At 40.9% G+C, this 27,991-nt stretch overlaps 1 protein-coding gene across 5 annotated transcripts; it reads right to left on the bottom strand.

Annotated features, from left to right (window-relative positions):
• Positions 1-192: 192 nt before the first annotated feature.
• LOC106561932 (oxysterols receptor LXR-alpha) lies at positions 193-27,691 on the bottom strand. 5 transcript variants are annotated; one of them, XM_014126342.2, is made up of 10 exons: positions 27,479-27,691; positions 22,292-22,375; positions 20,058-20,297; positions 11,164-11,430; positions 10,651-10,859; positions 10,088-10,267; positions 9,648-9,747; positions 7,604-7,732; positions 3,847-3,941; positions 193-3,580 (listed from the first exon to the last, which is right to left on the bottom strand). In XM_014126342.2, the coding sequence occupies exons 2-10, from the start codon at positions 22,332-22,334 to the stop codon at positions 3,434-3,436; spliced, it is 1,410 nt and encodes a 469-aa protein (XP_013981817.1). In that variant the 5' UTR covers positions 22,335-22,375; positions 27,479-27,691; the 3' UTR covers positions 193-3,433. The 5 variants fall into 5 exon arrangements, with proteins under 5 accessions (XP_013981817.1, XP_013981819.1, XP_013981818.1 ...); XM_014126344.2 differs by having other exon boundaries at positions 7,619-7,732; XM_014126343.2 differs by having other exon boundaries at positions 10,657-10,859.
• Between the last annotated feature and the right edge of the window lie 300 nt (positions 27,692-27,991).

Below are 27,991 nucleotides of genomic sequence, written 5' to 3'. Positions count from 1 at the left end.
GCACATTTTAGAGTGGCCTTTTGTCCCCAGCACATGGTGCACCAGTGTAATGATCATGCTATTTAATCAGCTTCTTGATATGCCACACCTGTCACGTGGATGGATTATCTTGGCAAAGGAGAAATGCTCCGTAACAGGGATGTAAACACATTTTTGCACAACATTTGAGAGAAATAAGCTTTTGTGCACATGGAACATTTCTGGGAACATTTATTTCAGCTCATGAAACCAACACTTTACATGTTGAGTTTATTTCTGTTCAGTATATTTGGGAATTGTCACTAAGCATATCATTTAAATGACAAGAAAATAATAGACCCCGAAAGGACTAGAACTATAAATTGCATGAAGCCCGCTGTGTAATAAAGTAAATACTTGTCATGGTAGAGATTCCAAGCTCTTCTGATAAAAATGAATAAATAGCCACAACTGTTGACTGCTCTATTTGACAACAGAACACCCAAACAAGTGGGTAAATAAATTCACCATTTATTTTACTGGCTGTGATATATTTAAGAGAACTAATTACAATAAAGCATTTATTTTGTATAAGCTTAAATCACTTTGAAATTGTAATAATTCCAAATCAGAAATATTAGTGGTTTTTGGTTTCAGTTGGTACACAAATATATAATCTGGCAATAGGCTACAATATCTTTCAGGTTTTAATTTATACATATAAAGCAGAATATACATGGTCTTAAAGTGTTCAAAAAATATTCAAATAAGTTTGCATTTCTATGTCAATATGGTTTACAGCTTCACCCTTTAAGATGTAGAGAAGGGAATGAAATGAGTTCTGCACACCAGAAGGTCGTAAATGCTATTACAGTCAACTTTCAGTTACCTACAGTATTAACATTGTGTATTCTAAACAACTGAAAACGTAATTTAGACTTAAGACACCATACCTTGTGTTAATGCTTAGGTTTTCTATTCAGACTGAAAATACTGATGTAATTTCAATGTAGACAATCATTTGCTGGTATGAGTTACATATTGAAAGGAAAAATAGGAAAACTGGGATTGTATGGTTTTGCAATTTAAGTCTCAAGAGTAATTGAAAATAGATGGCTCCACACACGCATGCCCAGGGAAGAGCAAACCCTTTGAATAGTGTGTAGAAGAACCATCTTCAGGTTATGAGTCAGCGCCATCAAAGACAATCAATCTCAACCAAACAAATAGCCATAAAAACCTGATGGATGACAGACTACAAATAGAAGACCACCAACCCTAATATAACATTTGTTAAATAATTGCATTGATTTTCTTCTTACTGAAAGCGCCATCTAGTAATTGTTCCATATAGCTTACTCCCTTATCTCTGTGCTACTTTGACATATTGTGCAACTGTTATGATAATCTCCCCATTTTGTCTGAGTCCTCAACTCTCCTCTATTTCACACTGATCTGAGTTGTAAAGTGGGGTCAGTAATGGACAAAACTGTCTGTCAATCAGGAATCGAATCAAAAACAGCTTTCCTTCTGAACCTGTGTCACATTAGCAAAGTCATACAAAGGACTGATAGAAACAGCATCATGGGGGGGGCGACGACTGTTGAGTGAAATCTTATGATCTTATTAGATATGGGTAAGACTATACCATTCATGAACAACCATTTATAAATAGTGAAAAACTATTAAGTATTTCATTATTACTTGTAAGCATTTACAATGGTTTATTCATGAAAGTCAGAGTAACCCAAAAATGTTACCGTTGCAGAAAGTACTGCAGTGCCCACACATGGAGCGCAATTTTACTTATTTTGCTATTCCAACTATTGTGGGATGCAAAGCACATTTTAAACATCTGGATGAAATTGCCACTCAGATGTCTGGAACCATGCTGGTTTGGGGGAAGGGAGGACCGTACATACAACTAGACCAGGGATTTGCAACTGGCGGGCCCCTCGGACTAATTTCAGTCAGGGTCTCAACTTACTGCTGAGAGTTTGTATATTCTATTCTAAGTGCAATTTGGTTATGCATCAGCAGTCAATTAGCTCATGTCAGCTAAATGAAAGTGTTAAGTTAGTCTAGCAGCCAGCCATCTAAGCTTGTAGTAAGCATGGTCGAATTACTGACCAGTGTGGGGCCCATTGACCATCAGTTATTAAAAACCGCAAAGATTTTCTTCCAGCCTATGGCAAAATTGGGGAGGGGGAAATCGGTCACTAAAATGTTTTGCTCGCAAGGTAGGCGGGGGAGATTGTGGGTACGCAGACACCGCACGATGAGTTCCGTTTTTTTTGTGCCCCCAGCCGCTTCAAAAGAAGCCTATCCCCTGGCCTAAGCTTACAACTCCCTAGCGTAGCATTGAGGTTGTTCCAGTGTATAAGGCCTCAGCTTGGCCCTCACATATCCAGTGATGCTTTAAAAAAATATATAATAATAATTCACTGCTTGCTTGTGCGTAAGTGAGTGATTGTACAAGTCATTTTGTATGGATGTCTTCACTTGTGGGCATACTAAATATATATATATTTTGTCATTAATATATACTTTGTACATGTAAATCGATGTTTGAGTGCATTTACAAAATGGTTGGTGGGGGTCCTGCACTTGAAAGTGGTAGGCTACGCATCTCTATACCAACACTTCACCTTAAATAATTCAACACAATTCATCAGAATTGCTTTCTTGTTCCTTCACCGAGGAGAACAAATCAGATGGCTGACTATTAAACTGCTAAATCACAACAATCAAGCAGGTGACCTACCATTCTAACATACATCTGGACAGTGGACACCAATAAGACACATTGTTTAAAATTGGGCAGCAGTTAGGATACCTCTGTTTCCTATCCCATTGCAACACGGGGCTATAACGTCTTCTGTTTATTTGGGGTTATCATCCATGATGTGGACTTGGGTTGGGGGGTGGGGGGGCATTGCCAAAACCTTCAAAGCATCATGGCAATTGTCATTATAGATAGTCACGTAATTGGCCTATCAACATATCAGTAGATGTAATGGTGAACACTGGCTAGCAAGTCTGAGCCACACTGACCATGACAGCACAACCTCACCACAAGCCCGTCTCACCTTCAATAACAAAATGGGCGAGGGAGAGAAATCAGGTGTGCACAATCCTCAACCCATAGAAATAGAATGAATATAATTGTTCATTCTATTTCTTTGCCCCAACCTCCCCATGAGATTAGTGTCCCAGTCTGCAGTACAGCGGGCCATCACTATCCTCCCAAACTGCATAGAAGATGTAGAAGAAAAAAAAACCTTTCTCCAATCTGGCAACTGATTCAATCTGGCAACCGAGCTGTAGGTTTGATCCGCCGTGTTTGGGTATCCTGGGAGGCATCGCTTCATTCAAGTCTTTTTTTCGACACTCGAAAGACAAACCCAATGTTTCTGTCCATCCCAGTACGCAGGTTTGCGGAGCGCGGCAGAGTTCCGCAAGGGTGTCGGCGAAGTCACTCGTGGACGTCCCAGATTTCAGATAACAGCGGCGGGAGCTTCTTGTCCTGGAGGCGTAGGGCGAAGACCTGCTCAGAGTGGACGCTGCTGAGGGTGCGGAGGCTGACCAGCTTCATGAGCATGCGTGGAAACATCAGGTGATCCTAGAAGGAAGAGAGATTAATGTAACCCCACTCATCATTCAGGGTCGGGGACCATTACATTTTATATTTTTAAACCTAACATTTTACTATTACTTTCAATTTGGATTTTCCCACTCATGACCTGAATTTCAATACATTTTCTGTACGGACTGGAATTGAAAATAGGATTCAACTCGACGCGGACTCAAGTGTGTATGTGAAAACTGAAACATCCTCAACCTACACATGGTGGCTTGTGCAAGTTAAATCAGAACTAGAGCACTCACGTTTGGTCTCTTGATCATGATGTAAGAACGAAGTGCGTCCACGTACGGCTGCTGCAGTCGCTCCACAAGTTCATGGTCCTGCACATTGGGCCGGTCTGGGGAACATACGAATACAGCTTAACGTTTTATACCTAATACAATAGAATGCATAGATATGTTGAATGTTACTTCCTACATATGGGCAAGGTCTCTGTAGTACCCAGGTCAAGACATTAATATTTTGAAATCCCATAACTTCGCATAAATGCGGAAGAATTCTAAAATGAAGGGACCAGCGAGGCGAGTGAAAATAACTGAGTGAATGGCAGGAAAAGTTCAAAGTGGAAAATAAACACATTCATAGTGAACTCCTCAACAAACACATGCAGTGCCTTCAGAAGGTATTCACACCCTTTGACTTTTTCCACATTTGAGTGTGTTACAGCCTGAATTTAAAATTGATTCAATTAAGATTGTGTCACTGGCCTACACACAATACCCCATAATGTCAAAGTGGAATGTTAAAGATTAATTGAAAATAAGTATTCAACCCATTTGTTATGGCAAGCCAAAATAAGAAAATTGCTTAACAAGTCACATAATAAGTTGCATGGTGTTTAACATGATTTTTTAATGACTACCTCGTCTATGTACCCCACACATACAGATAATTGTAAGATCCTTCAGCCGAGCAGTGAATTTCTAACAGATTCAACCACAAAGACCAGAGGTTTTGTAATGCCTCGCAAAGAAGGGCACCTATTGGTAGATGGGTAAAAATGTAAAATGCAGACATTGAATATCCCTTTGAGCATGGTGAAGTTACTCATTCCACTTTGGATGGTATATCAATACACCCTGTCACTACAAAGATACTTGCTAACTCAGTTGCCAGAGAGGAAGGAAACCGCTCAGGGATTTCACCGTGAGGCCAATGATGTCTTTAAAACCGTTAGTTTAGTGGCTGTGGTAAGGAGATCAACAACATTGTGAAATAATCTGTAAACAATTGTTGGAAAAGTTACTTGGGTCATGCACAAAGTAAATGTCCTAACCGACTTGCCAAAACTATAGTTTGTTAACAAGAAATGTGCGAAGTGGTTGAAAAATGAGTTTTAATGACTCCAACCTAAGTGTATATAAACTTACAACTTCAACGGTATAGTTTTGGCAAGTCGGTTAGGACATCTACTTTGTGCATGACAAGTCATTTTCCCAACAATTGTTTACAGACCGATTTATTTCATTTATTCACTGTATCACAATTCCAGTGGGTCAGAAGTTTACATACAGTAAGTTGACTGTGCCTTTAAACAGCTTGGAAAATTCCAGAAAATGTCATGGCTTTAGAAGCTTCTGTTAGGCTAATTGACATCATTTCAGTCAATTGGAGGTGTACCTGTGGATGCATTTCAAGGCCTACCTTCAAACTCAGTGCCTCTTAGCATGACATGGGAAAATTAGCCATGACCTCCCAAAAAAAAAAATCATAGACCTCCCACAAGTATGGTTCATCCTTGGGAGCAATTTCCAAAGGCCTGAAGGTACCACATTCATCTATTACAAACAATAGTACGCAAGTATAAACACCATGGGACCACGCAGCCATCATACCGCTCAGGAAGGAGACGCGTTCTGTCTCCTAGAGATTAACGTACTTTGGTGTGAAAAGTGCAAATCAATCCCAGAACAGCAGCAAAGGACCTTGTGAAGATGCTGGAGGAAACGGGTACAAAAGTATCTATATTCATAGTAAAACAAGTCCTATAGCGACATAACCTGAATGGCCGCTCAGCAAGGAAGAAGCCACTGCTCCAAAACCGCCATTAAAAAAAGCCAGACTACAGTTCGCAACTGCACATGGGGACAAAGATCGTACTTATTGGAGAAATGTCCTCTGGTCTGATAAAACAAAAATATAACTGTTTGGCCATAATGACCATCGTTATGTTTGGAGGAAAAAGGGGAAGGCTTGCAAGTCGAAGAACACCATCCCAACCGTGAAGCACTGGGTGGCAGCATCATGTGGTGGAGGTACTTTGCTGCATGAGGGACTGGTGCACTTGACAAAATAGATGGCATCATGAGGCAGGAAAATTATGTGGATATATTGAAGCAACATCAAGACAGTCTCCTTGATGGTCGCAAATAGACGATGACCCCAAGCATACTTCCAAAGTTGTGGCAAAATGGCTTAAGGACAACAAAGTCAAGGTATATTGGAGGAGTGGCCATCAAAGCCCTGACCTCAATCCTATAGAAAATTTGTGGGCAGAACTGAAAGTGTGTGCGAGCAAGGAGGCCTACAAACTTGACTCATTTACACCAGCTCTGTCAGGAGGAATGGGCCAAAATACACCCAACTTATTGTGGGAAGCTTGTGGAAGGCTAACTGAAACGTTCGACCAAAGTTAAACAATTTAAAGGCAATGCTACCAAATACTAATTGAGTGCATGTAAACTTCTGACCCACTGGGAATGTGATGAAAGAAATAAAAGCTGAAATAAATCATTCCCTCTACTATTATTGACATTTCACATTCTTAAAATAAGTGGTGATCCTAACTGACCTAAGACGGAATTTTTACTAGGATTAAATGTATTTGGCTAAGGTTTATGTAAACCTCCGACTTCAACTGTATGCTTGTCATCAGCAAGAACTAGGAATTTTGTGGGCATAAAAAGAAAGAGTTTAGCACAAGTAAAATCCAAGAGGAAAACCTGGTTCGTCTTTTTTCCAACAGACAGTGGAAAGGCTGATCTTTGACTTAATGTGTGGATTTAAGTCAAAGATCAGCCTTTTTCACTAGCCGAATGAAAGTCTTTATGGCCGCTAGTGATATATTTTGGCCTTTCAGCAGGACAATAAACACAAGGCGAAATATAACCTGGAGTTGCTTACCAAGATGACACTGAATATTCCTGAGTGGCCTAGTTACAGATTTGACTTAAAAATCTATGGCAACACTTGAAATGGCTGTCTAGCAATGATCAATCAACTTGACAAAGCTTTAAGAATTTTTTTAAGAATGTGCAAATATTTGCACAATCCAGGTGTGCAAAGCTCAGACTTACCCAGAAAGACTCAGCTGTAATTGCTGCCGAAGGTATTACTAACTCAGGGGTGTGAATATTCATGTAAATGAGATATTCCTGTATTTAATTCAATACATTTGCAACAATTTCTACAAACATTTTCACTGTCATTAAAAGCTCTGTCAAGTTGGTTGTTGATCATTGCTAGACAGCCATTTTCAAGTTTTGCCATAGATTTAAGTCAAATCTGTAACTAGGCCACTCAGGAATATTCAGTGTTATGTGTAGATGGGTGAGAAAAATGATCTATTCAGTCCATTTTGAATTCAGGCTGTAACAATTTTAAATAGGTCAAGGGGTAGGAATACTTTCTGAAGGCACCGTATCATTAACTGTTTTACTGTCATTCCATTTACTGAAAAGTTTTTCAAAATATCTACAGCCACCTTTACTTAAATTCATATTTTCACTGCAAACCCTGTAGAATTTTGGAAAACGACGCTGTTCCCATAAATGTTTGTTTTTGGAAGCTTCCTCATATGATTACTAGGGATGCACAATATGTCAGTGACCATATTGGTATAGGCCGATAATAGCTTAAAAATCGATATTGCAAAGGAAATATTTAATATTGGTATCCCCCCAGAATATCCACATCAGTGAATCCCTAACGATTACGTTGATGTCCAGACCTTCGTAATAAAGGTACCTTGCATATGGGCTATGTTCCACACTAGCATACCACTTGACCTCTGACCTGCAGAGAAGATGTTGATGGCAATGAGCAGAGCGTACTCCGCCTCGTCCAGGTGCAGGTCGTTCATGCCCTTGGAGAACTCAAAGATGGGGTTAATAAACTCCAACTGCAGCCCTGAGGGGATGAGAGCGCGAGAGGGAAATCCAGACAGAGGGATACAAATATGGGTTAAGGATAAGAGGTCAATGTCTCCATAGAGTATGGCAGGGGTTCCCTATCTAGGGGTTGCGCCAAAGTTTCATTGAGTGAGTGCGGGACCTTCCTTGACTTCAGGGGTGTGAAGTAAAGGAAAGTCCCGCACCCACTCAATGAAACTTTGGCGCGAATATACACATCCAGCATGTATGTATAAATAAAACACACACAGTACCAGTCAAAAGTTGACACTTACTTATTCCAGGGTTTTTATTTATTTTCTACATTGTAGAATAATAGTGTAGACAAACTATGAAATAACACATGGACTCATGTAGTAAGCAAAACATTTTTTTAAATGTTTGAAATTTTTCAATGTAGCCACCCTTTGCCTTTGACAGCTTTGTACATTCTTGGCATTCTCTCAACCAGCTTCATGAGGTAGTCACCTGGAATGCATTTCAAATAACAGGTGCGCCTTGTTAAGTTAGTCATTTGAGGAATTTCTTTTCCTTCTTAATGCATTTGAGCCAATCAGCTGTGTTGTGACAAGGTAGGGGTGGTATACAGAAGATGCCCTATTTGGTAAAGTCCATATTATGGAAAGAACAGCTCAAATAAGCAAAGAGAAACGACAGTACATCAAGACATGAAGGTCAGTCAATGCAGAACATTTCAAGAACTTTGTTAGTTTCTTCAAGTGCAGTCGCAAAAACCATCAAGCACTATGATGAAACTGGGTCTCATGAGGACCGCCACAGTAAAGGAAGACCCAGAGTTACCTTTGCTGCAGAGGATAAGTTCATTGGAGTTACCAGCCTCAGAAATTGCAGCCCAAATAAATGCTTCAGAATTCAAGTAACAGACATCTCAACATCAACTGTTTAGAGGAGACTGCGTGAATCAGGCCTTCATGGTCAAATTGCTGCAAAGAAACCACTACTAAAGGACCCAATAAGAAGAAGAGACTTGCTTGGGCCAAGAAACACAAGCAATGGACATTAGACCGGTGGAAATCTGTCCTTTGGTCTGATGAGTCCAAATGTGAGATTTTTGGCTCCAGAGTAGGTTAACGGATGATCTCCGCATGTGTATTTCCCACCGTGAAGCATGGACGGGGTGTGGTGTGATGGTTCTTTGCTGGTGACACTGATTTATTTTGAATTCAAGGCACACTTAACCAGCATGGCTACCACAGCACGCTGCAGCGATATGCCATCCCATCTGGTTTGCGCATTTGTTTTTCAAGAGGACAATGACCCAACACACCTCCAGCCTGTGTAAGAGCTATTTGACCAAGGAGGAGAGTGATGAATCAGATGGAAAAACCCTTGAATGAGTAGGTGTCAACTTTTGACTAGTACTGTATAATCTTTTTTTTAAAAGCTGTAAAATAGAGGAAGACGCAACTGAAGCACACAGGAATATCTTTGGTTTGTCTTCATGACATTCAGAAGCTGAGCTACAACCTAAAGTGGAGTCAAAGAAATTGGACCTTGCTTGATTAGTAATCTTGTGTGTGTGACTGTCGCTTTCAATTAATCTATTCACTTTTTTGTAAAAGAATATTTATAAATAAATTGAGGGTTCAAATAAATTATAGTAATAAAACATTTGGGGAAATTGGGTATAAACTTCATTTTCCTTATCCATTATTATCATCGTCAAATAGCCTACCTAAAATATGTCATGAATCTTGTTAAACTACATGGAATGAGCTTCAAAAACAACAAATGACTTTGTTAAAAAACAGGGCCCTGAGGAAAAAAGGGTGGGAGACCCTGGAGTATGGGGTACAGAACAGGAGGGAGTTGAAGGCAAGCAGCTTGTTTTTGACTGATTGCAGTTTGAATGTGAATCGTGAACATCTCAGACAAAAGGAAAGATGCTGTACCTGCTTTGGCAAAATCCTCCTTGTTATAACTGAAGTCCTTCAGGAACGTGATGCTCTCAATGGCAGGGTTATATCTCCGCGATGTTTCCAGCAGCATGATCTGCAGAAAGACAAGGCACATCAGTGACTGGGGATCAAGTGAGAGACATCCTCCAAAGTAGATAATCTACTTGAGATATTGAGACATGTGATCCTGAAAACCAACATAATGATATAGAGCCAGACATGATTCCCCCCCCCCCCCCCCAGTGGTCTTGACTAGAAGTGTTTATTTTATTTTTTTAAATAGGTGAAAGAGTGTTTAAAATAGGCAAAAGACAATATCAAGCCAGCATTTCTTATTACTGTATTTACCACTTTAACAAACCTGTCTGAGAATATGAGGGGAAAGAAGGTAAACGGTGAGGAGAGAGTAATACACTAGGAAAACCATGACTCACCTCAATGGTTGAGGTCTTCAGCAGGGCAATCTGGTCCTCTCTGGTGAGCTCTAGGAAGCCAGGCAACTGCTTGGCAAAGTCCACTATCTCCTGGACCGACATGATGGCCAGCTCGGTGAAGTGGGCAAAGCGCTGCTGCCGCACCTCCCTGTTCTGGGGGTCCTGACTCTGGGGCCACGGCTGGAAATTAGATGGAGACAGACTTCAATAGATGAATAAATTAACAAATTATTCAATAAAAAAAATGAACACCTAATACAATGCAGAGATTTCACCATGTGCTCAGAGCTGCAGACCTACCAAAAATTGGCTAGATGACAAACAGTTCATTTGCCCAAAATTCAACAGTAACAATATTTTGTGCAGTATTCTTGGCAAACATGTCTTTGAACATGCAGAGGTGTTGTGGAATGCAGAAACGTTGTATTCCACCTCTATATCAAGATGTCATACCAATCCCTACATTCGTGCAACTGCGAAACAAGAAACTGTTTAAGATATCTAGCATGCCATATGTTAGTAGTTTGCCCTGTGGCATCAAAAGGATTGGGACACTCAGAGACAATCACCGTGACTTTGGGCCGGTCGATGAACGAGCGCTTGTTGCACTGCTTCTGCATGGCCACCAGCTTCTCGATCATCTCCAGCTGCTCGGGCGCCAGCGGGACCACCTCCGGCACCGGGGTGGGGGTCACCACGGTAGACGTGCGTGCAGTCTCTTCCTCGTTCTTCTTCATTTTCTTCACTCGGATCTGCTCCTCTGAGAGAACGCCTGGGAACGCCAGGAGGAACACATAAAATCAGCAAAGCAATGAAAAGTAGGAAAAAGACATACTACCATAGTTTGGGAGGTCAATTTCAATGATGTACTACAGCTTTTTATAGAGCCCTTGCCAAGCCATCTCTACATTTAATATTAGTACATCTTCTGTTTTTTAGCACAACCCCTACATATCCAAGGTAAAAAAACGTATTTTTTAAGCACAGGTGTTTTGGAAGATAAAGGGGTATATAAAAAAAATACATGTAAAAGAAAGATGGCTGCCACAGGGAACTGTAGCTCAGAGACAACTCACATTGCTCCAGCATGCCCGCCTCGCGGCACTTGCGCAGCCGGCACTGCTGGCACTTGCGGCGCATGTACATGTCCATCTCACAGCGGCCGTTGTTCTTGCACGAGTACTGGGCGCTCTTGATGACGCTGCGGCGGAAGAAGCCCTTGCAGCCCTCGCAGCTCAGCACGTTGTAGTGGAAGCCTGAGGCCTTGTCCCCGCACACGCTGCACACCTCGTTCCCCAGCATCTTGGGGGCTGGACCCTTCTTCCTCTTCACCGGCTGACCCTCTGAAAATATAGAAAATGTATGTACTGAGGGGGCACTAGTGCGCATGGAGTAGAATCGCTCATTCAGGTCTCCTCTCCGCTTATTTTGAAATATTTAAATTGTTACTGTTTCATTTCCAAGTTTGCAAAAAAAATACACAGTTGAAGTCGGAAGTTTACATAAACTTAGGTTTGAGTCATTAACCTACACTCGATCCCTCCGATGTCAACAACTACAGACCAGTATCCCTTCTTTCTTTTCTCTCCAAAACTCTTGAACGTGCCGTCCTTGGCCAGCTCTCCTGCTATCTCTCTCAGAATGACCTTCTTGATCCTAATCAGTCAGGTTTCAAGACTGGGCATTCAACTGAGACTGCTCTTCTCTGTGTCACGGAGGCTCTCTGCACTGCTAAAGCTAACTCTCCTCTGCTCTCATCCTTCTAGACCTATCTGCTGCCTTTGCTACTGTGAACCATCAGATCCTCCTCTCCACCCTCTCCGAGTTGGGCATCTCCGGCGCGGCCCACGCTTGGATTGCGTCCTACCTGACAGGTCGCTCCTACCAGGTGGCGTGGCGAGAATCTGTCTCCGCACCATGCGCTCTCACCACTGGTGTCCCCCAGGGCTCTGTTCTAGGCCCTCTCCTATTCTCGCTATACACGAAGTCACTTGGCTCTGTCATATCCTCACATGGTCTCTCCTATCATTGCTATGCAGACGACACACAATTAATCTTCTCCTTTCCCCCTTCTGATAACCAGGCGGCGAATCGCATCTCTGCATGTCTGTCAGACATATCAGTGTGGATGACGGATCACCACCTCAAGCTGAACCTCGGCAAGACGGAGCTGCTCTTCCTCCCGGGGAAGGACTGCCCGTTCCATGATCTCGCCATCACGGTTGACAACTCCCTTGTGTCCTCCTCCCAGAGTGCTAAGAACCTTGGCGTGATCCTGGACAACACCCTGTCGTTCTCCACTAACATCAAGGCGGTGACCCGATCCTGTAGGTTCATGCTCTACAACATTCGCAGAGTACAACCCTGCCTCACACAGGAAGCGGCGCAGGTCCTAATCCAGGCACTTGTCATCTCCCGTCTGGATTACTGCAACTCGCTGTTGGCTGGGCTCCCTGCCTGTGCCATTAAACCCCTACAACTCATCCAGAACGCCGCAGCCCGTCTGGTGTTCAACCTTCCCAAGTTCTCTCACGTCACCCCGCTCCTCCGCTCTCTCCACTGGCTTCCAGTTGAAGCTCGCATCCGCTACAAGACCATGGTGATTGCCTACGGAGCTGTGAAGGGAACGGCACCTCCATACCTTCAGGCTCTGATCAGGCCCTACACCCAAACAAGGGCACTGCGTTCATCCACCTCTGGCCTGCTGGCCCCCCTACCTCTGAGGAAGCACAGTTCCCGCTCAGCCCAGTCAAAACTGTTCGCTGCTCTGGCACCCCAATGGTGGAACAAGCTCCCTCACGACGCCAGGACAGCGGAGTCAATCACCACCTTCCGGAGACACCTGAAACCCCACCTCTTTAAGGAATACCTAGGATAGGATAAAGTAATCCTAACCCCCCCCCTTAAATTTAGATGCACTATTGTAAAGTGGTTGTTCCACTGGATATCATAAGGTGAATGCACCAATTTGTAAGTCGCTCTGGATAAGAGCGTCTGCTAAATTACTTAAATGTAAATTAAAAATCTTTTTTCAACCACTCCACAAATTCCTTGTTAACAAACTATAGTTTTGGCAAGTCGGTTAGGACATCTACTTTGTGCATGACAAGTCATTTTCCCAACAATTGTTTACAGACAGATTATTTCACTGTATCACAATTTCAGTGGGTCAGAAGTTTACATACACTAAGTTGACTGTGCCTTTAAACAGCTTGGAAAATTATGTCATGGTTTTAGAAGCTTCTGATAGGCTAATTGACATCATTTGAGTCAATTGGAGGTGTACCTGTGGATGTATTTCAAGGCCTACCTTCAAACTCAGTGCCTCTTTGCTTTACATCATGGGTAAATAAAAAGAAAATCATCCAAGACCTCAGAAAAAACAATTGTAGACCTCCACAAGTCTGGTTCATCCTTGGGAGCAATTTCCAAACACCTTAAGGTACCACGTTTATCTGTACAAACAATAGTACGCAAGTGTAAACACCATGGGACCACGCAGCCGTCATACCGCTCAGGAAGGAGACGCGTTCTGTCTCCTAGAGATGAACGTACTTTGGTGTGAAAAGTGCAAATCAATCCCATTAAATAGCAAAGGACCTTGTGAAAATGCTGGAGGAAACAGGTACAAAAGTATCTATATCCACAGTAAAACAAGTCCTATATCGACATAACCTGAAAGGCCGCTCAGCAAGGAAGAAGCCACTGCTCCAACACCGCCATGAAAAAGCCAGACTACGGTTTGCAACTGCACATGGGGACAAAGATCATACTTTTGGAGAAATGTCCTCTGGTCTGATGAAACAAAAATAGAACTGTTTGGCCATAATGACCATTGTTATGTTTGGAGGAAAAAGGGGGAGGCTTCCAAGCCGAAGAACACCATCCCAACCGTGAAGCACAGGGGTGGCAGCATCATGTTGTGGGGGTGCTTTGCTGCAGGAGGGACTGGTGCACTTCAAAATAGATGGCATCATGAGGGAGGAAAATGATGTGGATATATTGAAGCAACATCAAGACATCAGTCAGGAAGTTAAAGCTTGGTCGCAAATGGGTCTTCGAAATGGACAACGACCCCAAGCATACTTCCAAAGTTGTGGGAAAATGGCTTAAGGACAACAAAGTCACGGTATTGGAGTGGCCATAACCTCAATCCTATAGAAAGTGTGTGGGCGGAACTGAAAAGGCGTGTGTGAGCAAGGAGGCCTACAAACCTGACTCAGTTACACCAGCTCTGTCAGGAGGAATGGGCCAAAATTCACCCAACTTAGGTTGTGGAAGGCTACCCAAAACGTTTGACCCAGGTTTAAATTGTTTAAGGCAATGCTACCAAATACTAATTGAGGAGATAGATATATATCTATATACACATACTTCTGACCCACTGGGAATGTGATGAAAGAAATAAAAGCTGAAATAAATCACTCTACCATTATTCTGACATTTCACATTCTTAAAATAAAGTGGTAATACTGACTGACCTAAGATAGGGACTTTTTACTAGGATTAAAATGTCAGGAATTGTGGAAAACAGTTTAAATGTATTTGGCTAAGGTGTATGTAAACTTCCGACTAATCCAAGTTTCATTTTAAAAGGCTAATTGATCATTAGAAAACCCTTTTGCAATTATGTTAGCACAGCTGAAAGATGTTGTCCTGATTTAAAGGAGCAATAAGACTGGCCTTCTTTAGACTAGTTGAGTATCTGGAGCATCAGCATTTGTGGGTTCGATTACAGGCTCAAAATGGCCAGAAACAAAGAACTTTCTTCTGAAACTCGTCAGTCTGTTTTTGTTCTGAGAAATGATGGCTATTCCACGTGAGAAATTGCCAAGAAACTGAAGATCTCATACAACGCTGTGTACTACTCCCTTCACAGAACAGCGCAAACTGGCTATAACCAGAATAGAAAGAGGAGTGGGAGGCCAATAAACAAACGACTCAAGTCCTCAATTGGCAGCGTCATTAAATAGTACCCGCAAAACACCAGTCTCAACGTCAACAGTGAAGAGGCGACTCCGGGATGCTGGCCTTCTAGGCAGATTCTCTGTCCAGTGTCTGTTCTTTTGCCCATCTTCATCTTTTATTTTTATTGGCCAGTCTGCGATATGGCTTTTTCTTTGCAACTCTGCCTATAAGGCCAGCATCCCGGAGTCGCCTCTTCACTGTTGACGTTGAGACTGATGTTTTGCGGGTAATAATTTAATGAAGCTGCCAGTTGAGGACTTGTGAGGCGATTTTTATACATCTTGAACCCAGTAGCCTCTGTCCCTAACCCACTAGACTTATAATCAATTCATTTGGGAAACTATCTGGCTATTCAATAAATTGGGGGAAAAGTGATCTCATGTGCATTTCAGATCATTTTACAAGTGAGCTAGAGAGTATACCATTTAAAGTGGTGCATGACCACAACTTACCTGGCACTAAAAATACCTAGAAATCCAAAGCTCATCTTCAAGCTTTACTACAGTGAGCTGGTTGCAAAGCTACAACAAAAAAACAGAGCACGAGTATATTGCCTCTTTCCATGATGGGGTTTCTTTATCTTTTCCAGAATCTTAATTTTTCTTACATAAATTTTTTAAGACTTTGGACTCAACAACCTTGTCATTTGTCTGGGGTTACAAAAACCACCGTATTCATAAGGCCCACTTGCAAAAGCCCAAGGAAAGTTGCGGCTTAGGCCTACCCATCTTTAAGCATTATTACTGGGCTGCAAATGCCAGGGCATTAACATACTGGCAACTGGGTTTCCCTGATAAGTTGGACACTGTTCCCCCCTGTGGCTAAATATGCAACTCAAGTCCGTCACAAATTCCTCTCTTCCAGCCTTGTTTTTCTCCAAAGCAGAGTGCCCAAACAAACTGACAACTTTTCTTTAAGAATTTTAAACCATATTAAGCATGTTTGTAAGGTGCCTGATACCTCTATACGCTTTAATCATTATTTTGTTCCATCTCGGTCTGACAAGGTATTTCTTGAATGGAGGGAGAAGGGACTCGCCACAATTGAAGACTTCTACATAGATAAGCAATTAGCATCATTTTTCCAATTAAAGAATACATTCACTCCCCCATTCACCTTTTTTTCCGTTACTTACAAGACAGACACTATAGCAAAGGGAAAAGTCAAAATGCTGACACCCTCCCTGTACAACATTTATTTTATGATTTGCTACAACTCCCTCCCAATTCAAAACACCTAATCTCAGTTGTCTCCTTTTTCTCCAACTACACACAGGCCTTTACTGGTCATCTCAAGGAGACTTGGGGTTTAAATATTTTTTTTTTAAATAAGTTTAAATAGTTCCACAGAATGGAAGTCACCCACTCCCCTTGCTTCAGTAGATGGCTAGCAGAAATGTTTAACACCATTCACTTAGAAAATTTGTTTTTTTTAGAACCAACTCCTCCAGCAGATCTCTCAAGATTTGGGGTCTGTTTCTGGACAGAGACTGACGAGGAACACTTACTGTTGTTGTAACTGTCATTCTTGCTCTATTCTTGTTCCATGTCTTGCCTAAGCAATACTTCATTTCATATGTCAGGCAGCTGTGTTTTTTGTTGTTGTGTGCTTTTGTTTTGTACTAAATTGCAAAAGAAAAACCTTTCAAATAAAATATTTTTAAAAAAAGAACATGTACTGTCAAAATGATATACAAATATCAGAGAAAGTAAATGCATATATGTAGTGTCAATATTAGGGCCGATTTCAAGTTTTCATAACAATCGGTAATCTGCATTTTTGGACACCGATTGTGGCCGATTACATCGCACTCCACGAGGATCCTGCGTGGCAGGCTGACTACCTGTTACGCGAGTGCAGCAAGAAGCCAAGGTAAGTTGCTAGCTAGCATTAAACTTAGTTTTTTTTATAAAATATCTTAACATAATCACTAGTTAACTACACATGGTTGATGATATTACTAGTTTATCTAGCTTGTCCTGCGTTGCATATAATCGATGCGGTGCCTGTTAATTTCTCATCGAATCACAGCCCACTTCGCCAAACGGGTAATGATTTAACAAGCACATTCACGAAAAAAGCACTGTCGTTGCACCAATGCCTTCCCTGTAGCTCAGTTGGTAGAGCATGGTGTTTGCAACACCAGGGTTGTGGGTTCGATTCCCACGGGGGGCCAGCACAGATAAAAAATGTATGAAATGTATGAAATTGTATGAAATGTATGCATTCACTACTGTAAGTCGCTCTGGATAAGAGCGTCTGCTAAATGACGGTAAATGTAATGTGTATCGAACCATAAACGTCAATACACAAGTAAATATTTTAACCTACATATTTAGTTAATATTGCCTGCTAACATTAATTTCTTTTAACTAGGGAAATTGTGTCACTTCTCTTGCGTTCCGTGCAAGCAGTCAGGGTATATGCAGCAGTTTGGGCCGTCTGGCTCGTCGCGAACTGTGTGAAGACCATTTATTCCTAACAAAGACCGTAACTAATTTGCCAGAATTGTACATAATTATGACATAACATTGAAGGTTGTGCAATGTAACAGCAATATTTACACTTAGGGATGCCACCCGTTAGATAAAATACAGAACGGTTCCGTATTTCACTGAAAGAATAAATGTTTTGTTTTCTAAATAGGTTTCTGGATTTGACCATATTAATGACCTAAGGCTTGTATTTCTGTGTGTTATGTTATAATTAAGTCTATGATTTGATATAGCAGTCTGAGCGGTGGTAGGCAGGCTCGTAAGCATTCAGTCAAACATCACTTTGGTGCGTTTGCCAGCAGCTCGTCGCTGTGCTTCAAGCATTGAGCTGTTTATGACATCAAGCCCATCAACTCCTGAGATTAGGCTGGTGTAACCGATGTGAAATGGCTAGCTAGTTAGCGGAGTGCGCGCAAATAGCGTTTCAATCGGTGACGTCACTCGCTCCGAGACCTTGAAGTAGTTGTTCCCCTTGCTCTGCAAGGGCCGTGGCTTTTGTGGAGCGATGGGTAACGATGCGTCGAGGGTGGCTGTTGTCGATGTGTTCCTGGTTCGAGCCCAGGTAGGGGCGAGGAGAGGGACGGAAGCTATACTGTTACACTGGCAATACTAAAGTGCCTTTAAGAACATCAAATAGTCAAAGGTATATGAAATACAAATGGTATAGAGAGAAATAGTCCTATAATAACTACAACCTAAAACTTCTTACCTGGGAATATTGAACTTCTTTTTTTCCTTTTTTTCCCCAACCGGCTTTATCTGGTCCTCCAATAATCGGTATTGAAAAATCATAATCGGTCGACCTCTAGTTAATATACTACATGGAACTATCTGGGAAAATATAGGCATGTAGTCTAAATATACAGTACCAGTCCAAAGATTGGACACAGCTACTCATTCAAGGGGTCTTCTTTATTTGTACCATTTTCTACATTGTAGAATAATACTGAAGACATCAAAACTATGAAATAACACATATGGAATCATGTAGTAACCAAAAAAAACAAAGTGTTAGACAAATCAGAACATATTTAATATGAGATTCTTCAAAGTAGCCACCCTTTGCCTTGATGGCAGCTTTACACACTTGGCATTCTCTCAACCAGCTTCTTGAGGTAGTCACCTGGAATGCATTTCAATGAACAGGTGTGCCTTGTTAAGTTAATTTGTGGAATTTCTTTCTTGTGTTGTGACAAGGTAAGGGTGGTATACAGAAGATGGTCTTTTACAAAATAGGGCTAAGTCCATATTATGACAAGAACAGCTCAAATAAGCAAAGAGAAAACAGTCCATTACTTTAAGACATGAAGGTCAGTCAATACGGAACATTAAGAACTTTGAAAGTTTCTTCAAGTGCAGTTGCAAAAACCATCAAGCACTATGATGAACTGGGTCTCATGAGGAAAGGAAGACGCAGAATTACCTCTGCTGCAGAGGATAAGTTCATTGGAGTTACCAGCCTCAGAAATTGCAGTCCAAATAAATGCTTCAGAGTTCAAGTAACAGACATCTCAACATTAACTGTTCAGAGACTGCGTGAATCAGGCCTTCATGGTCAAATTGCTGCAAAGAAACCACTACTGAAGGACACCAATAAGAAGAAGAGACTCACTTGGGCCAAGAAACACAAGCAATGGTCATTAGACCGGTGGAAATCTGTCCTTTGGTCTGATGAGTCCAAATGGGAGATTTTTGGTTCCAACTGCCGTGTCTTTGAGACGCAGAGTAGGTGAATGGATGATCTCTCCATGTGTGGTTCCCACCGTGAAGCATGGAGGTAGGGGTGCTTTATTTAGAATTCAAGGCACTCTTAACCAGGATGCCTACCACAGCATTCTGCAGCGATACGCCATCCCATCTGGTTTGCACTTAGTGGGACTATCATTTGTTTTTCAACAGGATAATAACCCAACACACCTCCAGGCTTTGTAAGGGCTATCTGACCAAGAAGGAGAGTGATGGAGTGCTGCATCAGATGACCTGGCCTCCACGATCACCCGACCTCAACCCAATTGAGATGGTTTGGGATGAGTCGGACCGCAGAGTGAAGGAAAAGCAGCCAACAAGTGCTCAGCATACGTAGGAACTCCTTCAAGACTGTTGGAAAAGCATTCCAGGTGAAGCTGGTTGAGAGAATGACAAAAGTGTGCAATGCTGTCATCAAGGCAAAGAAGGATGGCTACTTTGAAGAATTTGGATTTGTTTTACACTTTTTTGGTTACTACATGATTCCATGTATGTCTTTTACTATTATTCTACAATGTAGAAAATAGTACAAATAAAGAAAAACCCTTTAATGAGTAGGTGTCCAAACTTTGGACTGGTAATGTATAAGATGAGACTTCGTCGAAAACAAACGGATTAGCCTGACGCTTGGACCAGTCCGACTGGTTTGATGACATCACTGAAAACACAGGTGCCAGGTCTCCCTCACAAAAATCGGTATCTTGACCTCAATGGGACTTTGTGGATAAATAAAGGTTAAATAAATACAAAAACATGCGCACCTGTGTTGGCAGGCATGTCGCCGGCGGGGTCGGCCTTGATGTTGCTGGGCTCCATGAGCAGCGGGCTATTCTTCTCAGCTAGTGAGGAAGGCCCTTTCTGGGGGGGGCTGGAAAACCCTGCATGGCGGGGTGGTTCCAGGGGGAGGAGGTTTCCCTCATGCTTCATTTCTGCACTACTGTGGTCGTCACCACTGCAGAGACAGTCCAGTTGCAGCTCTGGGGCCCCGTCGAACACCTCACCTGCGATACAGAAACACACATTGTAGAGTGTCCAATCAAAAACGCATTTTTTGACCAATGGGTAAAATAATAAATGTTAATTGTGTAGATCAGTGGTTCTCAACTGGATTTTGCCTCAGGACCCAAATTGAACCAGTTTGTCTCAGTCGTGACCCAAAATACATTCTGTAAAACATTTTTTTTATATACTATATTGATAGTAAATGTAGCAATCATATGACAAGCGAACAACCTTTCCACCTCTCATTGTGGATGATACAATTTTCCCATATTCTTGATGAACTCACTGGTTTAAGACCATAATCTACCAAAAATAGTACTGCTAATAGGACTATATTGAAAATACTGTGAATGAACAATTGTTCAGATTAAATTATTAAAACATGTAAGTGTCATTTATCTTATCCAGAGTGACTTACAGAGTTCATACTTTTTTCCCTAATGTAAGTTCATTATCATTCTACATACCTGGTTTAAGTTTAGACTGGAGTATTATTTTATTTTACCCATGACCCATTCAAAACTTCCAGTTGAGAATTGCTGGTGTAGATAATCTTAAGAAAAACCAATGGTCCAAACCGCATGTCCCTATCATAATCTGTTCAAAAATGTATTGGAGTGTTTACCCTTGTAGGATGGGCAGAATAAGGGTGACTAAATAAAAGGAGGCCCTCTCTGTGCAATAATTAAGGCAACCGGCTACCCGACAGGCTCACTTTCCTGTTGAACTCGTTATCTTCCTTCTCAAATCCGCAGGACATAAGAGGTTACATTTACATTTAAGTCATTTAGCAGACGCTCTTATCCAGAGCGACTTACAAATTGGTGCATTCACCTTATGATATCCAGTGGAACAACCACTTTACAATAGTGCATCTAAATCTTTTAAGGGGGGGTTAGAAGGATTACTTTATCCTATCCTAGGTATTCCTTAAAGAGGTGGGGTTTCAGGTGTCTCCGGAAGGTGGTGATTGACTCCGCTGTCCTGGCGTCGTGAGGGAGCTTGTTCCACCATTGGGGTGCCTGAGGTTAGATGGATATCGATTTTCAGACACGTCGTGTAATATTTTCGTATACGCTTTTCATATTAATTCAAAATTCATGTTATTTTAAAAAGATTTCTTACAAAAACGAGCACATCTCTGAAATGTCAACCGAGCACATACCAAGCTTTTCATTTTTTCCCCCACTGAACGATTCAGAACAAGAATAATCATATTTGCCTTGGTAAAATGCATTTTATACCATAAGAAAACATTTCGCCCACTATTGGCAGAGTGGGTTGACAACCTACACATTGAGATGTTAGACCACTTTACGGTCACTTACTGTGGCTTTAATTTTGAAATCATACATGACCACATCACCTTTCAAATATGACACTCAGTTCTAATATTGAAGACACAAGACTGTGAGATGTTCACTTTTAGGCCTAAATGTGCTCTGACAACATGCAACAATTACACCTGAAAACAGTCCTAAAATGTCCATGATATAGGCCTATCTGTAGTAGTAAAAGAATAAAATTATAATTGAACAACTTGAAGCTATAAAAGTAGATGTTTTACTGCCGATCGGCTGGTAACGCTTGGTTCTATGACAACGTATACAAACAGCAACGTCTTCCTGTTACACTGTTGGTTCTAGGAGGTCGAAAACAAACAATGTACTTCACATCCCTGAAACGGATGGGTTTTGGATTACGACAAGGTAAAAAAGTAATACTAAGCTAATTCATTTCTTTAAACATTTAATATTTTCAATACATGACTAAGCCAGTTCAAATATATTTTTTTAAGAATACAGATTGTTTTATTTAAAATTGTCACTACATTTTTTTTTTTTTTTTTTATTCTGTAGTGTACTATGTGGAGTGACCTACAATGTCAGTGTCATGACAAGCGCGGGGGGGTCGACTGAGAACCCAGCTGATGAATTGGAGTTAAGGACAAGTGCCCAGTCAGATCATGACTAAAACAACACGAGGCTCTTACCATGGCCAACATCTGTGATATCAGTCCCAGACAGTGTGGACATCTTCTGCACAGCAGCTTGTCATTACGAAATCAAATCTGCACCTGGGGTTAATACAATAATATCATAGAACTAGAATATGAGAGCCAATACACACAATAGACCGTACTTTAAAACGCCATAAAGAAGTGAAAAAGTAGAAAACGTGCCATATCAAGTGTGCCTATACGTGTGGTCTCAATTAAATAGCCTGTAGACTAGGTTATGTGGGACGGGGAAGCACGGCGCAGTCGTCTTTAACTTCCTAAATATGATAGGCTATAGTTTAGACTCCAACATCAACTGGAAATACATTTTACAGTTCTTGAAAAATCGTCCGGCTCACATTTGTCATTTAGCAGATGCTCTTATCAAGGGCTCAAAAGGCACAGACAAGTCTTCACCTTGTAGGCTCAGGGATTCGAACAAGCAACCTTTCAGTTACTGGCACAACTCTAACCGCTCGGCTACCTGCCGCCACCACTTATACAAAATGCTCCTAAAAGTTATGCAAAACGTAGCTCTAGTCAAGTAAGTGTCCACTCTCCTACACCCCAACTACATTTACACTATTGGCTGAGATAGCCCAAAAAGACAGCTAGCCTAATATATGAAAATTGGCCACTGAAGAAGCTCTAGTATTTTAAACCTATTTCTTGTGCAAAAATAGCCTATTAGAAATGTACACTAGGTGGCAAAATTGCTGGGACCAGGGCTGCGGTTTTCAACCTTCATTCGGTATAGGCTTCCTTGTTTTCACTCTGTCATTTAGGTTAGTATTGTGGTGTAAGTACAATGCTGTCGCTCAGATTTCTCCTATCAAAGCCTTTAACACCATTTTAAAGTCACCATGGCCTCACGTTGAAATCCCTGAGCGGTTTCCTTCCTCTCTGGCAACGGAGTTAGGAAGTATCTTTGTAGTGACAGGGTGTATTGATATACCATCCAAAGTGGAATGAATAACTTCACCATGCTCAAAGGGATATTCAATGTCTGCATTTTACATTTTTACCCATCTACCAATAGGTGCCCTTCTTCGCGAGGCATTAGGAAACCTCAGGTCTTTGTGGTTGAATCTGTTAGAAATTCACTGCTCGACTGAAGGATCTTACACAGATAATTTCATGTATGAGGTACAGAGTTGAGGTAGTCATTCAAAAATCATGTTAAACACTTATTGCAAACAGAGTGAGTCCATGAGACTTGAGCAAATTTTTGGAGTTGAATACCTGACTGAAGACATTTTAGCTTTTCATTCATTTGTAAAAAAAAAAAATGTCTAAAAACATAATTCCACTTTGACATTATGGGGTGTTGTGTGTAAGCCAGTGACACAAAATCTCAATTTAATTCATTTTAAATTCAGTCTGTAACAACATTTGGAAAAAGTCAAGGGTTATGAATACTTTCTGAAGGTATTGTAGTTGAAATTGTCGGTCCGTCACCTGGCCTTAATTTCCACGTCCACAAACGTTTTTTGGTCCTTAAATTGGCCCAAACCTAGACGTCCATGATTGGTTCAGATTTGGTCCGGTCCAAATCTGAACCAATCATCGACGTCTAGGTTTCGAAAGTTTGGACAGTACAGCACAGTAAGAGTATAGTACAGTGCTTACTACTTTTCTTTACTGTATTAGAGTATAGATCAGAACAGTACAGTCCTGTACAATAGAATGGAGTAGAGTTTAATATACAGTAGAGCACACTATAGTTGAGCAGTGCAGAAATTTGCATTTTAAAAACAGACCTTTAAAAAAAAAAAACATAATTCACCTGCGTTTTATTAAAATTCAGTGTTTTTCCTGCTTCAATAGAGTGATCAGGGGCGTACGACTATAGTTTTCCTTTGAAGAAAATACATTAGCGCAACACATTCGGCAGAAAATTGCTTCCTTTTCATCAGGATGGCAACCAAAGTGCAATTCTATTTATAGCAGCCACATTTAAATGAGCTCACAATGGAAAAATGATACCTGGCCATTATTTCTAATGTTTAGCATAAAAAGAAATGTAGCCAGCTACATTTCCTTGTTTTCACTTTAAGTTAATCTTGCATATTATCAGAGAAAAGGAGGTTACACTGAAAAAAGTAGCTACACATTAGTCAGAGCATGGTCTGCTGATAAAATGCCCTTTGTGTTGCAAAAAAAAAGTCTGAAAAATGCAGAATTCTACATTAACACGACCTCTGTTGAGTACAATATAATGTAGTACACTTTACTTGAATATACTCTGAGCTATAGTGTGCTGTACTTTGATGTCCAAACTTGTGCAACAGATATCTATGAATGGTTCAGATTTGGTCCTGTCCAAAGCAACCAAATTTGGTCTTGTTTGGTGGTGGAGCTCATTAAAATAATAGCCAGTGTAGAATAATACCCAAATATTTCAACCTGTGTGTACCTATTTAGGATACATCACCATGAAGAGAATGACATTCATATCCATATTTATGCATGTGTGTGTAGTACAGATCAGGGACCCATGATGAAATTCCGTTAACACAATCCTGTTACCAGGTGTTAATCTACTACACTTAGTGTAGTTTAACTTCTCTAGGGTAGGGAGCAGTATTTTGACGTCAGGATGACGAAGTTGCCCAGAGTAAACTGCCTGCTACTCAGTCCCAGAAGCTAAGATATGCATATTATTAGTAGATTTGGATAGAAAACACTCTGAAGTTTCTAAAACTGTTTGAATGATGTCTGTGAGTATAACAGAACTCATATGGCAGGCAAAAACCTGAGATAAGATCTAACCAGGAAGTGTGGAAATCTGAGGTTTGTAGTTTAAGTGATTCCCTATCCAGTATACAGTGTCTGTGGGGCCATTTTGCACTTCCTAAGGCTTCCACTAGATGTCAACAGTCTTTAGAACATTGTTTCATGCTTCTACTGTGAATGGGGAGAGAATAAGAGCCATTGGAATCAGATGACTGAGAAAATGACATGAGCTCAGTGGCGCACACTCACGTGAGAGTTAGCTGTGTTCCTTTTCTTTTTTGAAGACAAAGGAATTGTCCGGTTGGAATATTATGGAAGATTTGTGATGAAAACATCCTAAAGATTGATTCTATACATCGTTTGACATGTTTCTACGAACTGTAATATAACTTTTTTGACTTTGAACTCACTGCGCGAGCACAGTGGATTTGGATTACTCGACTGAACGCGCGAACAAAAAGGAGGTATTTGGACATTAAGGATGGACTTTATCGAAACAAATGAACATTTGTGGAACTGGAATTCCTGGGAGTGCATTCCGATGAAGATCAAAGGTAAGTGAATATTTATAATGCTATTTCTGAGTTTTGTTGACTCCATAAAATGGCGGGTTTGGTTTTGTGACTGAGCGCCGTACTCAGATTATTGCAAAGTGTGCTTTCGCTGTAAAGCTTTTTTGAAATCTGACAGAGGTTGCATTAAGGAGAAGTGTATCTATAATTCTTCAAATAGCAGTTGAATATTTTATCAATGTTTATGATGAGTATTTCTGTAAATTGATGTACTCATTCACCGGAAGTTTTGGGAGGCAAAACATTTCTGAACATTACACGTCAATGTAAAATGGGGTTTTTGGATATAAATATGAACTTTATCGAGCAAAACATGCATGTATTGTGTAACATGAAGTCCTATGAGTGCCATCTGATGAAGATCAAAGGTTAATGATACATTTTAGCTGTATTTTTGGTTTTTGTGACGCCTCTCCTTGCTTGAAAAATGGCTGTGTAGTTTCTTGTCTCGGCGCTGTCCTAACATAATCTAATGTTATGCTTTCGCCGTAAAGCCTTTTTGAAATCGGACAATGTGGTTGGATTAACGAGAAGTGTATCTTTAAAATGGGATATAATAGTTGTATGTTTGAGAAATTTGAATGAGATGTTGTTTTGAATTTGGCGCCCTGCTATTTCACTGGCTGTTGAATAGTGTGTCCCTCAGGTGGGACATACCCCAGAGAGGTTAATAACCAAATTAGATGTTTTCAAACGCAACATGTCATAGTTGACAACCCATTCTTTCTGCAGACATCTTTGAATCTTAATTTGAAGCCGATATTTAACCGTTTTGGGGGGGGGGCTGAAATTCTGCTATCAAACTTTGCATCTCCACAATTCTTCGAGTAAAAGTAGTCTGTGCATAGAGTTTGAAATCAAATGGTTATTGATTGGTATACATTTTAAGTGTCTCAGCGCAATTCTATTACAGTGGAATTGTCCATAGGTAGGAGACATTTTGTGGTTATGTGGGTTGAAATCTTCCTAGAAGTCAGAAAAAAATGACAAATGCAGATTTTTAGCACTTTCGCTAGTCTTTATTCATATATAAAAAGTACATTTAAAAAAATATATTAAAAAAATAGGACTTATTGAAATGTCCATGTGGTCTATATTAAAAAGGGCACGTCGTAATAACTTATAACAGGCTTTAAAATATCCAAGGGATTCAAAGAGTACTCTATTTGTGGAACGACTGATACCCATTGATTCTTTCAAGAACATAACTTATAGATGCCTCATGAGCTTAGTCCAACTGTCCCCATCAGAACCTAAAATAAGCTTGCTTTACTCCAATGTTTGTAAACAACGTAAGTGTAAACAAACTGTATAGCCTCAAAACTGATGACGGGGAGGAGGGGATCGCTAGTTATAAGTATACTTATAAGTATATTGTTTTTGAGATATCGTATAATTTTGACAATGGCACAATTTTATTTTTGCACTAGTTGGCTGTACCTGCAACAAAACGCCAGTATTTGTCCTACATCAGCTTTGTTCAAACGTGAACAATTAAGAAAAAAGCAGGGCGGCAGATGGCCTAGATTAAGAGCGTTGCGCAAGTAATTGAAAAGTCACTGGTTTGAATCCCCGAGCCGATTTGGCCCAAAATTTGTCGATGTGCCCTTGAGTAAGGCACTTAACTCTAATTGCTCCTGTAAATGGCTGAATAAGAGCATCTGATAAATTCCTACGATGTAAAATGCCGTCTGCCCTACCTTCATTGACTCAATTCAACCATTTTGGCAAATGTAGGCATAAAAAATGTACAAAATTAAAGAAACAGACTTACTTAGCATAGTCCCATTATTCGTCTGAGTGGCACAAGTGTATTGCATGTCAAACACACTGACAAGTTACTAAGAGATGGCCCATCTGGTGTTCAACATACCTTTGAAGTTATGTCTTGTTATGATCCGACCATCTTGCCCATGTGAGACTGAAACCTCGTTCAACGTGGCTGCTACCCTGGCGTTGACAGGCGAACAGCTTTAAGAACAGGCCTGTATTCCACAAATACTACATCCCTCTGTCCTCTGTCTCGTGGAAGTTATGACTCAAGAAGATCTTGAGAGAAACGCAAGACCTTCTGCTAGCCAATATCCTGTGGGAGACAGAGAGAAACAGAGATGGAGGAAAGGGAGGGGAGGCAAGGTGAAAACAGGAACACAGGCGAGGTAACTATTGGTCGTTTGCATGGTTCTGAAATCCCCATAGGGCCTTGTGCTGCTCAAATATTTTCATCTTGGAGTGTGTCTAACCAGCCACTTCTCACAAATACAATACAAAAAAAAGGGGGCTTCTCAAAGTCTAAAGTAGGCTAGTTAACAGAGAACTAACAAATCACAAGTTAGGGTGTAATAGTACACTATTTGTACTGAATCCTTCGGTATGGGGACCTCAG

The sequence above is a fragment of the Salmo salar genome, chromosome ssa11 (genome assembly GCF_905237065.1).
Source record: "Salmo salar chromosome ssa11, Ssal_v3.1, whole genome shotgun sequence".
NCBI classification, from domain to species: domain Eukaryota; kingdom Metazoa; phylum Chordata; class Actinopteri; order Salmoniformes; family Salmonidae; genus Salmo; species Salmo salar.
The sequence above is the reverse complement of the archived record's forward strand: the minus strand, read 5'-3'. Positions and strand labels throughout refer to the sequence as shown.

Coding starts and splice junctions, on each gene's coding strand:
- LOC106561932 (XM_014126342.2), bottom strand. CDS start 22,334: ATGTCCACACTGTCTGGGACTGATATCACAGATGTTGGCCATG. Junction 10,860..11,163: donor GGCGGGCATGCTGGAGCAAT/GTGAGTTGTCTC, acceptor TGGCGTTCCCAG/GCGTTCTCTCAGAGGAGCAG. Junction 3,581..3,846: donor TCATGATCAAGAGACCAAAC/GTGAGTGCTCTA, acceptor TCTTCCTTCTAG/GATCACCTGATGTTTCCACG.